General features: G+C 34.2%; 1 protein-coding gene across 1 annotated transcript in view; it reads left to right on the forward strand.

The window, feature by feature from the left end:
- CNTNAP4 (contactin associated protein family member 4) overlaps positions 1 to 19,560 on the forward strand; it is a 202,679-nt gene that overhangs the window by 42,138 nt on the left and 140,981 nt on the right. Inside the window, exon 2 of the mRNA XM_058826085.1 lies at positions 3,746 to 3,856. Coding sequence (XP_058682068.1) covers positions 3,746 to 3,856 — 111 coding nt within the window. The remainder of the gene's footprint in view (positions 1 to 3,745; positions 3,857 to 19,560) is intronic.

The following is a 19,560-nucleotide window of genomic DNA, read 5'->3' on the forward strand; positions in this document are numbered from 1 at the left end:
TTACTTTAAAATGCCACAGTTGCTTTATAAATTTGATTAAACTCACACTGGAATTGTGGTATATGGAAATATATGCTTAATATAACTTGAATAACTTTTCTTGAATAACAGGTAATATGTATTTTGTTTATATATTTTTCTTTCAAAAAACCTTATTTGTTACCAGACTTCTGTGCATATTACAGAAACCTAGGGTTTCTTTATGCCTTTGATAGCCTTATGTATTGTTTAAAAAATATTAATTTATCACAAAAAATGTAATAAATTCTATATGATGGACAACCTTTAACTAAAACTTCTTGGTTTAAATCTCAGAATAGACTTCTTAAGTATTCATTTAAGCTAGAGAAGCTGTGTGAAATGTCACTAGAAAGCCCTACAGTGCCTTCGGCAGTGAGATGTGTTCTGTTGTACAGTGGAAGGCTGTCCAAGACAAATGAAGAGTCACTGGTAGCGTGCAAGAAAGCACTGAATTCAAACAGTGTTTCCATCACATAGAATGGCTTCCAGTGTAAGTGAAAGCATACAGAATTGTCACTCTGCAGAGACTGTTCTTTAATTTGTTTTTATTTACATTGAGAAGCTAGTTGATAATGACCATCTGGTTCTTGACAATTTCTACAGAGTGTTTTGATCGCTGGAATTCATACTAAATTTGAGTTAAATTGCACAGTGGAACTTGCCATAAGAATATGTTTTAAGCTACATGTGCTAAGCAATAAAGCAGAAGTTCATATGAAATGATTTTCCTGAAATAAGGCATAGTGGCTGTTGTAAACGAAATGTAAAATTATTCAGGGTATATCTACTTATGACACATTGCTCATTTCTCATATTGTGTAAAGGCAAAAAGTTTTATCATGGACTCTTTGATTTTGGATAATACCTTTTTTTAATATTCAAAATTTTATGTGCCTTTCTTTTCCAAGTCAAGTTTGACATAAATTATTCTATGACAAATGCTAAGTGCTCATAGAATTCTTCTGGGAATATCTCAAAGCAATATGTGTGTTTCACAAATACACATGTATTAGACCATCTGGGTAGAATAATTCAGTACCATTGATTCCTTTCCAACATGTACATTAAAAAGAAAAAAGGTGAAAAATGTGAAAAAAGGCTGAAGTTCTCATTACAGAGGCAGATGTATCATCTATCCAGTGGAAATGTACCTGCTTTTTTATTTTATTTTGAATTGAAATTTGTGAAGACTTATACCCAGGGGTGATTTAAAACTAGTGTGCCTGCTGTTGTTTATCTACTAGTGCTTCTGTGTATTAATGGCATGCTCTCATGCCTGATGATTCATTTCATAACACATGCCACCTCTCACCAGAAGATCAACATATAAAATATGAGGCATTTGAGAGTGATGAGACATTCTGCTACAAGTAGCTCTGCAATTTTTAGCACAGAAAAGACATGGAGCTGCGGAGCAGGTCCAAATGAGGGCAGAAAAAATATTCAGAGGGATGGAGCATAACCTCTCCTATAAGGAAAGGCTGAGAGTTGGGATTGTTCAGCCTGGAGAGAAGAAGGCTCTATGTAGATCTTATTGTGGCCTTTTCATTACTTAATAAGAAACTCTGTAGCAATAGAACAAGTAGTAATGATTTTGAACCAAAAGAGGGTAGATTTAGATGAGTTAGAAGGAAGAAATTTTTTATGATGGGGGTGGTCAAACACTAGAGCTGTGTGCGCAAAGAGGCTGTAGATGCTGCACACCCAGAAATACTGAAGATCAGGTTGGATGAGGCTCTGGGCAATCTGATCTAGTGCAGGTGTTCAAATGGCAGGGGGTTGGGCTAGATGACCTTTAAAAGTCCTTTCCAACTCAAACTGTTCTGTGATTCTGTGATTGTATGTCATGCAGACAGATTTGAGTAAAAATGCCTTTATATTTTCTTCTTTTAACATTCATCTTGGTATCTAGACTTAAAATGTAGGCTTTGGCAGTAGAAAAAGGATCAGTGACACTTGAAGTGTTCTCTTGCATCAGCCGTGTGACTAGCTCCCTATGTGAAACACAGCATCATCATATTCTCTCTCAAATGCAATTTATTACTAATAAGTTCTTTTTATTTTCTGTGCTGTAAAGAATCCTTTCACTAATGAGATCATTTTCCAAGACTTAGCAGTGCAATGCATTTACTCATAAGACATTCATTTTTTTTCTTTTTTCTGCTTACCAGTTGGACAATTAGTCCCAAGTAGAACAGCTTCTTTCACCGTTGTAAATCTAATCTGTGGATAATAAAGTGAAAAAGTGAGTTTGCAGTTAGATACTAAAGAGTCGGCATAAAATTCTGCCCTTTTTATTGTGTAAATATAGTACACTAAATAAAGTTATGAAAGAATAATTTTCTTTTTTTTATGAGTGATGTACTCTGTATTCGGTAAAATATGGCATATGAGACTTTATCAAGAGCAATTAATAAAACCTATTATTTGTTGTGAATGTATATTATTTATGGGATTTAAGAGAGGACTTCTAACTCTAGCAGTCAAGGCCTGTACTAGGCCTTTCCTGTAGAAAGAGCTTTCCTCAAAGGTCTAAATTAAACAACATATATAAAAAAAATTTGAATGCAATCAAAAAATCCCCTTGGGACATTAATATAAAAATCTTGCTGCTAGTTAGAAATGCCTATAATCTCACAGCAGAAACAATTATTAATTAAGGTAAGGAAAAGATTTTGTATTCATTAATATTCATCGTTTTTTCAGTGAAACCTCATAGCAGACAAATAGAAGGGTTGGAAGAAAACGAATTCACCTATGACTTTTCAGTTATTAGTTGCATCCAAAGAATGTGGTTGTCCTGAAAAGAAACACTTCATAAAACATAATCTCCTTTTCTGTAAAGAACAGATGCCGGCCCCGGTATTGCTGCACTTCTTTGAGTTTTTTAAAGTTAATTTTGTTTCAACTAAACTAGATCAGATATTGATTCTTAATTGATACATTTCAAATTTAATGGAGAATGAACACATATCCTTTATAGTAATTCAGTTGGAGAGGCATTTAAAGCTAGAGTATTGATTAGCGTTTGCTTGTTTCTGCACAATTGATTGTGAACTGCATTTAAGTCTTCTTTTTCTGAAATGCTCAGGTTTTATTCTGTAGGATGTTAGGACTTGCATACTAATCATTGTGGGATAATGATTATTTTGCTGTGTCTATATCACATACATATACCATTTGCAAAGCAAAAAAAAAAAATTTCTATTTTGTTATGTTTACTGTGCTTAAAAGGGATGCAATTACTTTTTAGTTAATTTCATTCAGTTTGCTTGGCTTTATAATTTTTTTTTAGAAACAGCTGTATGTATTGTAAATGTGATTGCACATCAAAAGCGATTGCAAAGACTTTGCTGGCATCAGGTCAAAAGTAAATAAAAAGCATGTGGTGAGGTTGTTGCTTGGTGCTGCAATGGAGAATTGAATGTGTCACTTGCTGTTCATCGTGAGTGAACCGTGAACCATATCTTGGTATAATCTCAGAAGTTAAATTAGAAGTGGGTAAAAACAGCTGGTTAAGGGATATGATAAATTATCATCTGTTAGTCTCATGAAATATTGGGTAAAAAAACCAAAGCGTTTGCTTCAGTACTGATACTTCTACATTTACAGCAAGAGGAAATATTTAGAGATATGCTGCTCTCAGATGCAGAGTTGATTCTGTTACAGTTCCACTAGGTGTTGTCTGTTGGGTTAACCTGTATGTGATATTTTTCATTGGCAGATAATTGTGATGATCAGCTGGTTTCTGCTTTGCCTCAGTCATCATTCAGTAGCTCATCAGAGCTGTCTAGCAGTCACAGCCCTGGATTTGCAAGGCTTAATCGAAGAGAGGGTGAGTGAATTGTATTGGTTAATTGTTAATTCTGTGTTGAAATGAAAGCAGTTTAGATATTCAAGAGCATATATTACTGTTTGAAAAAATTTTTGTCCAGTGTTTGTATACCAACCACGAACAAGTGCAGTTTCAGCTCAAGAAGTTATGAATCTCAGCTTCCCACCCTATGGTAAGCTGTCTGACAACATGAGCACTGGAGCTGCTCTGTGGGCTTACTGAATAGGCAGCATCTCTGGATACTGACTTCGGTTTAATTATTACAAATTACAAATCTGATTAATAAACTGTTTCAAAGATGCCGTCCTAGGAAACTTCACTGAAATATTTTGTCTTAGGTCAAAATCTAGTCCTAACAATTCAGCCACAATATTAGTGGTGGTTACTTAGAGACATTCAAATATATCAAATTTCCCTCATGTAGTCCATTGTTGTATTTAATTGAGAAATATATAAAATAAATCCTAAGAATATTTCGTCCTGCCAAAATAATTTCTGTTATTGAACCTCCATGATTTACTTGAATATTTTCTATGTGTGATAGACAGGAACACTCTAGTGAAGAAAGAATATTCCAATCTATTTTTTTAACCTAGTGTGCAGATTTGATAAGCATGAGCTGCTATTTTGAATGAAGTTGTGATATCAATGGAAATTACATATCCTGAAAGGACGTCTCTCAGTTTGAAGTAATATATGCTCTTAGAATTTTAAATAATACATGTATTATCATCAAAGTTAGCATCTTCATATTGGTCTTCCCTAGAAACGTTTGAAAGCTCTTTCCAAGACACTCTCTTCATGTGCTATGAAGTTGTTTGTGCCATGTTAAAATGCGTTTTTTAGATTTATAATTTCCTTTGCTTTGCTCTGTACTGTATGCACACATTAGAAATGCTTATCACCTTTCATCTCGTACCATTTGAACTCATGTAGATTCAAAACAGCAGGTAGCCTAATTAGAAGATTGTGACTGTCTACCTTCTCATTCTGTGTACCTCAGGTTCACGGTATTCAACAGGTTACAGATTTGAATGTCTTATTGATTTGTCATTGGTTAGTAACATGATCAGATTGTTTGGCTAGTGTGGTGGTTTCAGTTTGAACTGAGTGGAGCCACTAATTTTGTCTAGTGGTTTAGGTTTCCTAGTTTTTCGTTTCTCAGCTAATGCACCAAATAATGTAGGTTTAGCGCTGGCTAAAATTGCCAGTGCACTTACTAGAATTATTTATTTATTTCATGTGAGATATGAATTAGGAGGAGGGTAAAACAGGCTCAAAACTTAAAAGGTATAAAGAAAATATTATTAACAGAACCAAAAGAATAAGAAGAATTGGAATAAAACTTTCAGAACACTTTTCTTCCCCCTACCTGACTTCTTTTTTTTCAAAAGAGACAAAACCTGGGATTTTAAACAAGCTACTACCTCTACAATAGTCTTTCATCAGTTCTTGTAGAGAGAGGAGTTTTCTCTCGTCATGCCACTGAGACTTCTCCACAAGAAACAGTTCTCTTGTTGCTTTTCATTTCCACTAATAGCAGCTGCCCGCGAAAAAAATCTGCAATTGTGAAGTTCCTCCCATTTTCACAGCTTTTCCAAAGCTGAGTTTATGGGTCATGTAAACTTACAGGGTATAATTTTAAGAATGAGCTGTTTAAAAGCAAAGGTCCTTTTAATCTATTTCTGAAATTATCTTTATCTCTGGGAGTAGATGTCTTCTTCTTTCCCAGGTGGTAAAGGGTTTTCATTACTCTTATTTTTTTCTGTGTTCAAGCTTCTCATGGGATCACAGCCTTTTCAGCATCTGCTTTGCTTCATCAGTGGATACCTCTGCTCACATCTACAGTTTGAACACTCCATTCCCCTATACTTCTTCATGAATTAAGGGGGACATTCCTGTGCATCATAGGCCATCTCCATGGCTTCACTAAAAAAAACTTTCAACCCCAATACTAGGGCATCTCCTCATTCTTCTTCTATCTGGGACTCGACTCCTTCTTTACTGACCTGGGTGTCTTCATTTTGACTTGTACATATCCTCACTTCTATCCTTCTCTTCCCCTTCAGAGAGGATTGAAGTCTGCAGGTCTCCTCTGTGCAGTGAAAAGGTTAATATCTCGCTCAGGCCTGCAGATGGTCATGATGGTTTCTGCTGGGCAGTGGCTGAAGCAGTCATGGTGATGGATTTCAGGCTGCATTGGGGCCCTCTCTCTGCCCAGCAGCTGCTGGGGCTATGTGGGCTGCGGTGGAGGGGGCCTGGCCCAGTCTGGAGGTGGTCCCAGGGCCCAGGGGACCCCAGCTCAGCATGGGTCAGCAGCAGGGGGACAGGGCTTGGTGTCAGTAAGATGTCAGCAGCCGGAGCCCTGTTGCCTTCCATCCCCTGCCCAGCCACCGCCGGGGTCTGGCCCACCCGCGCGGGCTGCAGCAGAACTGGACTGGTCCACTGGCACCCTGTTACCTCGTCAAAGCTGGAAGCCAAGAGAGAGATTTCCCAGGCTTGCCTGTCTTTTAAAATGTTGAATTCACAGAGGCAGACCTTTTGGTTCATTCAGATGTAATTTTATGGAATGGTGTAGATGAGGTGAGATGAGAATTTCTTCGGTCTTCAGTAAATTAATTAAATTAGTTTTTACTTATATTTTATTCTTTATTTTTCAGTGAGAGTAAAAACTCAGTACTTGCTATGGAACCAGGAATACATTTTCTACATTGAATTTGTGTTTAACTCCTTCCTGTGAATTTCCCATGCACAACCTGATTATATTTGCAGTTGTATATATGTGAAAAGTGAAAGTGAAACATGAAAGTTTTATTTGGATGGAACAAAGCTAGTCATTATATTATATATTAGTCATATATAATAATATATGATTATATATAATATAATATATATATTATATATTAGTCATGGTTATAAACAAAAACATTTAGCCACACAAGAAATTATTGCTAAACCATACAGATTAGAAAAAACAAAATCTGTTATTAGGAAGGTATGACATGTGCTGTCAGTGATTTTATGGAAGCAATGAACACATCATTAGAGTTTTAAAAGAAATTGTGTGATAACTGAAAGTGGGTTTGCCTTTAATATAGATCATTCTCTACTTTGAATAAAAACAACTCTTTTTTGCAGCCAAAGTAAGTGGTTGGGTGTGATTGTGACCTCCTAATAGGTCCTAATGACCTATTCATTTAGGACAAGCAGATTGTGGTTCCAATACAATAATATGCTTGATTCTTAAAATGCCAAAATTAGGAAAAATTGAATGCATTTTAGATAGAAAAAAGCTGAGTATTTTTACACAGATTACATGGGAGTCAAAATTATATCCTTCACTAATAAAGAAATTAATTAAATACACATATACACCTATACTGTTTCTGTTGGTAATGGAAGGTTTAAAAATAGCAGGAAATTTACCAAAAATGTGGGAAGTTGCACTGAAATAGTTCTTTAACCATGTAGATTTGTGTTTACTCAATGTGAAAAAATCAGTAGGAAAAGATAAAGTGATTGAGGAGAGGAAACTGTAGCCTAAAAAATAAAATTACAATATGTACTTTATGTGAAGACATAGTAAAAATGATAACAGCAGAGAATGATTAGTAAAACAGCTAACTGAGAATATGTTTCAGCTTTCTCTCTGTAAAGCAAAAAGATAATGTGGTTGAACTCCTTGATAACAAAAAAAAAAAATAAATTCCAGTCCATTAGAAGTTAGGGAAAGTGATAACATCTAGGAGTAACTCATTAAATGTTCTTCCAAGTTTTAATTATTACTAGTTCGTTGATTCCCTGAAGTTTTCAGATACTCAGTACTCAAGCACAGCTAATGAATACTCCTGCTAACTTCTAAAGTAGGTACTCTGACATCAGATTTACTTCCAATAATGGAAAATTAGATAGAAAAATTAAGTAAGAAGAACTAAGTAAAAAAAAAACCCAAACACTAATAGCAGTTGAACATTTTTAATGGAAAAATAATTTTTTTTAAAACCAAATTTAATTATTTGAGCTTAGCAGACATAAAATTCAAGGATTTAATATAAATAGAGTTTGACTTTTGGCCTAATGTTGTATGAATTTTTAATTTTAAATAATAGCACCATATCAATGCAGTCCAGATTATATATATTGAGATCTAGCTAGTGGACCTCCTAATGCATTTATGATTACTATATAAAGGTGTTTTCACAAAAGTTCAAAGGAAACTCTAAGGCCAACTTTGTTCAATACTTCTGTTGATTATATGGAAGTAAGCACAAATAATTTATGATGAAATGAATAATGACATGAAGATCGGTGAAACAGTGAATAATCATGGCAAAGCAATTATGAAGAGATATGGTAATCAATATAACTAAGTGAAATAAATACTTTAACAAGGTGAGTTATGAACTATTTAGAGGAAAAAGCAGAGGTCATACTTATCAAATAGGACCTGTATTCTACAAATCTGTGACTGAGATTAATCTAGGAATTGAACTAAATTAACAATTCTCCTTAGCTTCTTCTCTACCAAAAAAACACAAAAAACAAACAAAACCAAAAAAATCCCAAAAACCAATCAACAAAAAACCCAAACAAACAAACGAACCAAAGCAAAACAAAACAAAAAAAAAAAGACAAAACACAAAACCAAACAAAAATCCCAAACAAACAAATTAGTGCATAAGTGAACAGATAAAAAGTTTTTATTTTCTATATAGCTTTATACTTTACCACTGAGCTGTGCTGTAAAATTCTGGATCCTGAAAGTCTGGTTGAAATCCTAGGCTGTTTTCCTATGCCAGTGAGAATAGGTGACACAAAAAATGTTCAGGGGAGGTGCTCTCTCTTTGCATATCTAGCCACAAGAGAATAAACAAAACAAAAAGTAAAAAAGAACAAAGGTAAAGTGCTTTTTAGGGTGAAATGAAGCATACCAAAAGAAGGGAAAAAGCAGTCAGCATTCAGAGCATGCTTGCCTGGGATAGTGATAGGAATTTAAATACCAATACCTAATCAGGACCATCAAGGATATGTTTCTGTCCAGTCATTGCCAATAATTTACATGATGAGTAGTCAGCTGAAGTCTGGCACTGCAGAGGATTTGCTCTATTTGCAAATTTTTCTTGTGTTATCTCCCAGCCAGGATCTGTGAAAGAGCCTTTTACCACGTGGAGAGAAGGTTGTGTCATTGTTGAGCTCAGCATTTTCTGGTTTTGTCTGCAGTGGGCTGTCAAGCTAGTTGTACACACTTCCTAATTCACCATTCCAATACCCTTGGAAAAGATACATTAATTGCACTATGAATCACCATACCATGAGCCTTTATTCAAGAACACAGGCCTTCTTTTGAATTAATGAACTTCTGAAACCATGCAAGAAAAAATGCAGAGTACAGTTTTTCTCAAGAGTGAGCATACCACTGGAGTAGCCTTAATATTTGGACAGCTAAATAAGTTGCATAAGGATTTGGCTGTGATTATTCTGCCCCATATTCACACACAATTAATTGATCAAAATATGACAGAAGAAAATTGAATATAGAAGTTGTTAAGTAGCCAAAAAAACTGGCTTACAGCTTTCTCTTTCCCTGAAGTAGGAAGAAACGCATGTATTTTAATTATGCTGTCAGCTTACCCTGCCAGTTTTTCAAAAGCAGCCTGAAATTTTGAATGCCTGAACAGCTTTTTTTTTCCTCTGATGTATATATGGAACTTCTTTGTCTTTTGCATTACCTTTACCTTACCATTACACTGAGTATCCTGTGCTTTATGTAATACATGTATACTTTTGGTATATTCTTTGATATATTTGAACTGGTACATTGGGTATATTCGATATATTCTTTTTGTTACAAAAAATATTTAAAGGGAAGTTTATTCAGTATGGTACTGCAAACTCCATATTTGTTTTTCTTTTTATAAAACAGTATACTTTAATCGCTTTTTGAGAACTCACACTAAGTAGTCAAAATGGATAAATGCATTCTAGAAATCAGTAAAGAAAAAACATCAAGTCAACAGTTAAAGAAAAAAGCATTTCTCACACAATAAGAAAGTCTGTTTTCATCAATTTTTATAAGCAGTTTAACCTTCATAATGTAATGCTAACAATTAAAATAAAACGGCAGAAGAACTAAAAAACTTAATTTCAGCTATCATTGTATGTCACCAAAGCATAATTAGGAAAAGCCTGCCCCCTTCATTTCAGTAGTATGCAAATAAAATTCATTAAAGCTGATATTTTGCTTTAATACAAGAAAAGGAAACTAGAACAAAAAAAGATTGAGTCTGGTAGTCATCCTTATGTTTTTATAAACTAAAAGCAAATCTAAGTTGAACCATCTAACATCATGATATATTTTTATGACTTACCTGCATTTAATGTATGTATGTATGTTAGGAAAAAGGCAGAAGTAACAATCTCAATCTTTTGCTTTTAAATGAAAAATAATAAGGACTTCTACATAATTTCTGCATAAAGAACCAAATCACGTACTGCTGTCCAGTGAAAGTCCAGGACCATGCAGTTTCTGAGGAAGAAATCAGTTTGATTTTGTTTGGTTGGTTTCTTTACTTTATCTATTACAATAACTATATCTTTCAGTGAGAACATTACCATGGATAATAATATATTAATATATAATATTAATAGCATATTAATTACAATTTTTATTAATAGCATATTAATTACAATTTTTTTCTAATACCACTTTGCAGCTTTTTACTTTTTACTTTTATTTTACTTCTTCTACAGAAGATGTTTTTAATAAGTGAATTAGACACCTTAATCATACTATTGGGCACATAGGAAAGTTGCATATGGCATTGCACATGCATATGTTGCATGTACACAATTTTAAGATGTTCTCAGGAGTACATCAGCGTTATTAAAGGTAGAATTTGAAGCAGTATTACTGCATAAATGTCAAAATTTGAATCCTGCTTTTGTTTTGCTATATCTTCTGTTCATATGTGTATATGGTGTGATTCTGATATTGCAAAAGGATGTGGGGTGAGAAGTAAAATGAGAAAAAAAGGAAGAAAAGAAAGAAACTACTCTTAAACAGAGGGAATAAATAGTATAAAAGATTCACTAACATTTTCAATATTTTCAGTCCATTGTGCTTTTATGAACATTTACAAGGAGTTAGGAATATTTGTATAGTTATTTCAAGAAACCTAATTCTATCCTTGTCATCAAAATTCAGTCAAACAAAACAAAACATAACAAAATGTTTCAACTAGCTATTTCATGTGTTTCATCATTGGAATAGAAAAATCCATGGTGAAATTCACAGAAATTAAAAAAATGGTAATAAGGGTACTTCATTGCTGAAATTGCATGGAACTCTTTTCCTACCTGAAATACAGCTATGGGGATGGAAAAAAATACGAACAATAGTTTTGAAAAAAATGGGGATGAACTACAGTATGCAAATACTCTTACAAGCAACCTTGAACAGGCTTGAGAAAAAGATCAAATAAAAATTTACTTCAAAAATAAAGTTTGCTACAACATGTCTACTATCCTTTTTTGTTAAAGTCAATAGAATAAAAAGAAATCTGGACATAACCATTTTGTTTTCCTGAGTTTAGATAGTTCTAAACAATATATTTTTGAAATCTTAGATGATGGCTGAATTTTATCCAAAATTTGAATCATTATTGTGTCTTTTAGAGAGTCAAAATAGAATTTGACTCCCAAGATTGCTTTGCAGTAACAAAGAATTTAACATCATGCCTTCTTTAATATTTTGCAGGATGGAGAAATAGATCATAAGTGATGATCTGATTTTCTTAATTTTTTTCTTGTATGTTTGGGCCAAAGGTAAAGGAGCTTAAAATATTTTCTGCTAAAAAAACCCAAAAAGCACCAATTGCTAGATGGAATAAAACCAGATTTTGAAAAATTTCCTAAATTAAAAAAAGTACAACATTTTCTATGTCATGTAATAATGACTAATTTCACTGCAGTACAAAATAAGGCTGCATGTCATAAATTCCAATTTTTAGAGAATTATGAAATTTTCCCATTTTAAAGGAGAATGCTATTAAAATAGAAAATATTCTTCCTGCCACACCCCGACCAAAAGTTCAGAGACTTGTACAAGGGATGTCTCTTTTGACATCTCATTTATAATAGTTTTCCTTAGCTTCTTAAGGACCAGCTTTCTGGCATAGAAGGCATACTTTTTTTCCCTTTCATCATCCTGCTCATACTTCAATGTTAATGCCATACTAGACTGACTTTGTGGAGACCTCCGGACTCGTGATCTCAAAGCTTTATAAATGGTGTTATTCTAATGAATATCCTAGTCACTATTTCCCTCAGTGTCATATAGGCAGATAATTAATATAAATATAGTCATAAATTTTATGAAATTATACTGAATTTATATATTACATTATAATCTACATCTTTAGGTGTCTCAAAGATACGGAAAACCATGAACTAAGCCACTTCAGATAAGAGATAAGAGTTGAAAATACATCAGGCACTCTTGACACATGTCTTTAGAAAGTATCAAACTCATCATATTTAGCTGATGAATGTATAAAGTAGAACTTTCTGGTGAAAAGTGACTTTGACATGTCTCAGCTTTTTTATTTCTATCCATCTATAGGACAATGATAAAGAATATAGTAATAATTTTAATAATAAAGAATAAGTGAAATACACAGCTCAACTAGATAACGGTACTGTTTATGCAGAATGCATTTTTGCATATGTAATACCATTTTCATTCACATTTTTAAAATTTCTATCACAAACATCTCCCACTCTGGACTTTGAAGTGAAATTAGAAATGAATTTCTATTACTTAGCTATTTTGAATAAATTTCAGTGCTCATGTGGCCAGATGAATAACAGCAGTTTCTGTCTAGCAGTCTTACATCCCTTTTATTTTCATCCTAAACAGGAATATTTTCCATAAGAATAATTTTCATTTACCACCTGTTGCATATAGAGTTTGTCAGACAGAGAAACTAGTTCTAGGTCATAAAAATTAGTGTAAAATAACCCAAATATATATTTGTTGCTCCATTTTCTTCAGATTTTCAGTGAACAATGAAGTCTATTCATCATTCTTAATAAATTTCCCTATTGCAGTACCTTGACTGATAACCAGAGAGGTTGTAACAAATTATCTTGATGTAGATTTTTGAACGAGGGTACAACAAAATTCTGAGCTCTACAGAGAAGAATAAAACAGCACACTAAGAACCTTGTCCATGTTTGAATAAATGTCTGTCATTGCTCCTGGTATAAGTATCACACAAAACTATGATGGTGCAGCTTTGGCCATATGAACTTTCAAGAAAACTTTTTGTACTTGACTTTATGATTTCCATCACACTCAAGGGAGTTGTTTCCTCACCTCCTCCCAATGGCTTAAAGCAGTAGAAAAAGGTCAAGTAACTACATCAGAAGGACTTTTATGTACAAATACAAGTGATAATGTACTTTTAGTTTGGTGGTTTTGTTGTTTTTTTAATTTTGTGGTGTTATGATCAATAGTGAGGTAGAGTGGGTAGAACTGATTTGGATGAAATTAATAGAAATTTTTATAAATATTGTTAATTCCCTTATGGAAGTACCCTTTTGGGGAGACTTTTTTTGCCTGCCTCTTGATTTCCTTTGTTATTATTAGTCAAAATTAAGAATTCTGTTGTAAGTTTATTAACACAAATTTTAGTTTTGATAATAACACCATTTAAGAATCAATAGAATATATAATAAAAATATTTTTTTTTATCATTTGTAGGAGCGAAGATATTTCTACTAGCAATTTTCTACAGTTAAATAATTGATGAACAAGTTTATTCTCCAAAAAGCCTTTACCTGTGGGTTTTAAAATTTCCATGAATGTGGCATGCCAACTCCTTTGTATGTTTTTGTAGTTTTTTCAGTTTTAAATATTAGAGACCTAAATTACAGTGTCATGAAGGTTTTAAAATTTAAATAATTTATTTAATGTTCTTTCTGTTGTTGTGGTCTCTTCCTAGTGTCACATTGGTAATTGTAGATTATAGCTTATGAACCATGTTAAATGAAAGTAAAAGGTCATCAGTAAATTAAACTGCTCAGTCTTCAGTATCTTGGGATATAAAAAATCATTGTCTTTACATAGTATGTGAACTTTCCTAGACTACCAGCACTACTGATATTTTGTTTGTTTTAATAAGAACATTACATTTTCTGTTGTTCTCTGGTGAGTTGCATATGGAGTTGTTTGTTTTTGTGGGTGGAAGCTTCTCCATTTTATACAGTCATTTATTCTACATATTAATATGGCTTTCATTCTCTGTTTGAGAACTGAAGTGCAGTTGTGCATTAGTTTCATCATGACTGTGTCTAGAAAGAAAATGAAGGGTACCCTATTTATTCATGCATATGTCTCAGTTCAGACTTTTTCTAGAAGGTGATTTGGGTGTTTTATTTTCCAGTGTCTTAACACACCAGAATTGCAGGTATGCAGTGATAGTCATTGCAAAAGTTAGACCTGCAAACACTCTGAGGTCAGAAACTGAGTGTTTGTAATGAATTTATCTTACTTTCTGGCTGAGGTATTCTCTAATCCTTCAGTAGAGAATTAACTCGAATAGAAATGGTGCTGCTATCAGATACCTGTGTATCAATTCACTCTAAGGTTACTGTCTGCCTGAATTGGATTGCAGGATGTCTTGCTCATACATTACTCCCTCTACCATTTGCACAACATTAAGAGGTCATCGATAAATAGTATGACTTGCAAAGGAACAGAAAAAAAGATTATGGTAATTCTACGTTGTTGTGAGTATATTTCACAAAATCATTGCCACAAGGCTGATTTCCCTTGTTTTGGGACAGAAAGATAAGCAAAGAGAAATGTAGCCTTAAATAATTCTGTTTGAGGAAGTAGGTTTAAAGGAAAAAGCAAAATAAAAATCCAAAGTAAAATCCAAATTATTAATTGTTGCCTACATTAACAAATGTGTCTAGGACAGGTAATTTATTGTATTCAAAAATAATTATTACTTCTCCAAATATTATAATGAACCAGAAAGTTCAATAGGGATCTTCAAGACTTTTTAAGACTTGAATTCCAGAACAGAATTTTGAGTACATTACCTGGGAATTTTATGAAAAATAATTATTAAAAAAAAAGCCATGAGAAACTAAATGTCCAAGAAAATGAGAAGGACTTAGTTAAGATCATTTGCATATTTTCTAGGCTAGTATTTTACTGCAACATTCAATTTTTTTAAAAAAAGAAAACAACTCTGAAGACTGAAAGAGCATATTTTGCTTAATAGGGGCCAAGAATGGTGGGTAATACAATCGGAGAAATATTCTTCCCATTTAATCATCTTTTTTTGTTGTTGTTGGTAAGTTGAAATTATCTCTTTTAAAATTTTGCAAATGTAACAAAATAGCTGTATTACTGAATATCTTGTGTGAGCAGGATGCTAAATGTATAGCTAATACAAATTTGAAAGGCAGATGGGATTTTAAGTACATAATTGGTGACATTGATCAGGCATTGATTTGAAAATATACACAATTGAGATCTCCAGTGTTGCAAGCTGAAAGAAGGGAAACACAAAGGTGGGAATTTTAACACAGAAACAATACAGAACACTTTGTGCTTTTTGCATCATTTCAGATGACAGCTGTTTATTTCAGTAATACTGTAAAATTCAATTGAAAATTCAAAATTTTTATAAGGGAGTGTTACAATAATCTCAATAATTGAATAAAAATACTAAGAAAATGTATAAGTAGATTCTATCAAATTTTTTTCAGCATTATAGTTAACTTGTTTTGTGAGTGATGAGTAAAAGGTGTGCACATTTTTTTAAAATATAAAGCAGCTGAATTCTTCCTTTAATATTAGATCTTTGAGCTATAGAAAGATGAATGTCTTTCTGATGGGAAATCAAAAGTCTCTATTGATTCTAAAGCATAAATTGTCAAAAACACAGTGGCAGGAGCTCACTGATAAATCAAGTTTCAGACAGCCTTGATATTCCAACTTCTAACATTTTAAAAGGGATTAAGCTGCCTCATGTTGAAATGCATCTGGTTTCTAAATATAGAATGAAGGGATGAAGTGGGATCTTCACTTTTGCTGTTGTTGAGAGGCATAATAGATTTACATCTGGCAAGCAGAACCCTTTGTTTGCAGTTATTGTATGTCTTTAATTCTGAAACAGGATGTCTGCAATTTAACCGCATTTTTAAAACCACTGATGTTTTTAATTAAGCTCAAAAATAAGCAGGCAAAAAAGAACAGACCACCAAATGTGAACTGTAGCCAAGGATATATTAATTTTGAATTCAGGAGCCTAAGTATTGTAACGTACCTTAAGTCAAACAAGATCAGGGTTACTTTGGAATGAGATTGAATTGGAAAAATATGTCTGTTTTTTAAAATAATTTTGGTTTTTCTTCTTTGATTCCAGCTCATTTTACTCAAAAGGTTTCTAATAAGATATTCAGTGGACCATTCTCATGTCTTTCAATGTATTTTAACAATATTTATATGGAAAAGTGACTCGATCTTCTCAAGTGTGGCCTGGCTAGCTCAGTGATGAGTTTTCTCTCCAATTTGCAAAATGCCAATCACTAGATTAAAAATCCCTCTTTGTGCTACAGACAGTCTTGCACCCATCTCTGTGATCTCACCTGTCTGTCGCAGCTATTTCACCAACGACTCCAAACTGCTCTGCATCCAGAAGTTTCACCTGGGATGGGACTCTTCTCTCACCCACTCCCTCTTCACCACTTCCCCCCTTTGGGGAATTCAGTTTTCTGAATGCTCCTGCTGTTGTCTCGCTCCCAAAAGCAGCCCCTCAGTGCTTAGGGGTTCTTGCTGTTCTCCCCAACACGTCTTCCACTTAGAACAGCAAAGAGACACTTCTGGGGTAGATGTCGTCCCAGCGGTGGTCAGAATCTCACCTTCCGTGGTTCTTCCGTCCCCTTTATTGAGGGACAGGCCAGCCCCATGTTCTGGGTGTCACCTGACCTGATCTTCTTGAGTGTGGCCCGGCTAGCTCAGTGATGAGGTTTCTCTTCACTCTGGGTTCGAGCCAGCATATGTTTGTGGGATTCACTGATTTTCTTCAAGAATTCAAGTCTATAGAGCGAGTAAAGAAATCAGGGGGGGACTCTCTCTCTGGTTTGCATTCCACAGTTTATTTCTGTGAAGGGGAATCCAAAGGACGAGAGACAAAGGATTCGGGGTCTGGGGGGTTTCTTTTAACAGGGTTTCTCGGAGGGAGGGAACATCAGAGAAAGAACCAATTATTTTTCTCAGCACATCTTACAACCTTTCTACAAATCAACGTTACACACACCAAGATAAGAAATAACAAACACCAACTTCTTCAAATGCCTACAAAGGTGTAGGAGTATTCTCCACAGAGGGCCAGAGGCGGAGAGAGGGGGGGCTTGGTTTCCTGGCAACACAGGGGGGAAGGAAAGGGAAGGCAAGGGTAGCCCTCCCAGCTACCATAGCTCAGAGGCATTCTGGGACAGGAAAAACAGAGTTACAAACTTCCGTGTTGGAAAGAAGGGTCTCCTGGGCTAAAGAAACTTCAAGCAGCGGGAAATGGCAGCAGGGTCTTCTCTTTACTCTATCCGGCCTCTCGCCCTGGGGCTGAGAGAAACTTCGGTAACCATGGTAACTTGACGCCAGGTAAACAATTAGGAGAAAGAGAAGCTGGGGGGGGGGGGGAAATCACAACTGAAAGATGGGAAAAGATACATTTCAAGCTGTCAACTACAACAGAAAGGCTTAAAGACATCTTATAAACATGTTTTGATTAATAAACCAAGGGAGTTTAAATAGACATTGTAGCTTCATTCATTGTAAGAATTCTGGATAACGCATGTGATTTTGTTTTGTTTATTCCTTTTTACGATATTGTTTTATCTCTTTAGATCTTCAGTGTGTTCTCACAAATAACCACCTTGTTAACTGAATATCCTTTTGGTTTTTTTTAATATTAAATGTGTGACTCATTACATTTCTAAAAAGAGTACTGCATTCTGAAGTGAGCACTAGTTGGCAAAAGAGAAACCTCTTCCTTTTTAAAAAATAATTGCTCCTGAATATATCTGGTACTAGAAAAGATCTTAAATTTCCTTAAAAAGTGAATGCTTTACAGTTTTCCAAGGTGCATCTATTAGTGGTAAACTATTCTGAATTACTAAAATGTAAGTATTCTGACAGTCTTGCAAAGTTTAACACATCCATACATTTGCATTTTGCTAAGATGCAAATATTCAGTAGAAATAGAAGCAAAAGCTCTTTGATCATTAACTATATGTACCTCATACCTAATGTAAAATACAATAAACCAGAACAGTTTGGTTTTGCTATTGGTTTTAAATGATGAATCAGGATTCTTTTATTTTAAAGGAATAGTTCAATAAGTTTTTTTTCTGTTTGACTTTGCTTTTTGCACTTACCCTCTAGCTCTGTGGTCACATTTAGGCATAAGGGTTTTTTCATATATTGAAAAATATTTTTTTACTTACCCAGATTTCATTCTATATTACCTTTTTCACACCCTCTAATAGCAGCAATAACTTTAAAGTACATTTTGGAGGGAAATCACTGTATAATAGTATCTGTATATACTCACAAGACTAGTTTCTAATATGATGCAGAAGGCCAGCTGTCTACATTTATCAAAAGGTCGACCTTGAAATTGGTAAGCTTGGAAGAGTAGTCATGAAAGAGCAGTTCAGGCAAAAATGAAACGATCCATTGAAATCATAGCTTTCACAAGTCATTACATTGTTTACTGTGTTTCCTCAAGGGATTGTTTTGCCTTTTGGATAACTAAGAAGCCTTGATTATTTTTCTAGCCTGCAGAAATATGGAAAAGCTTTTATCATTTAATCTTTTTCAAAATGCAAGTGCTAGAGACATAATTATATATACATACAACAAAAAAAAAACCTAATTTCAGCTTATGTCCAGATAAAGCAAAGGAAAATAAACAAAAAAGCCCAGCTCACCTTCTATTTATAACTGCAAAAACAAATCTCTTATTTTTGCTGTTACATGAGTATTTGTCACATAAAATTAATTATGTGATCATAGTTGGGTCCTTAAAGGTTTCTGATATGTTTACATGGAAGCAAAGATTAACAAAATTAGACTTATGGGTAGAGATGCTGGAGGGGCCATACTCATGTGTAGGATTCTTCACACTCAAATGAGAAAGCACAAAACCCACCATGGCTTTGTTCTTATTTAGTAAGAGCATGCAAGGTATTTTTCTCTAAAAAAATCCAGAAAAGGCATCTGTGTCCATGTTTCTCAGAATTCTTAAAAACTTGTTTCCAGATTCATCTACGTGACTGATCATACCTTTCACTGTAGTCTTAAAGACTGTATTTTCATCTAGAGTGGAATTTTGTGAGCCACTTTTAATCAGTTCCCTAATACGTATTCATCATTTTGTGGGACTGGGGCTTGCAAAGAAACCAGGAAAAACTTGGTAAAATTGAGACTGATTTGGAATTCTGACACACAAAACTGTAATACCAGGAATGGCAGTATGAATACTGCTGTACTGTTCCACTTAGTGCCAGGATCTGAAGCAGCTGGAGCCTTGTCCTGGGAGGGCACACATAATAACAAACAGGAGGAATTTTCTAAATGTCAAAATTTTGCTTGAGGGAAACCATATTCCCAGTACAGTTTCTGG

Source organism: Poecile atricapillus, chromosome Z, assembly GCF_030490865.1.
Source record: "Poecile atricapillus isolate bPoeAtr1 chromosome Z, bPoeAtr1.hap1, whole genome shotgun sequence".
In the NCBI taxonomy this organism is placed as follows: domain Eukaryota; kingdom Metazoa; phylum Chordata; class Aves; order Passeriformes; family Paridae; genus Poecile; species Poecile atricapillus.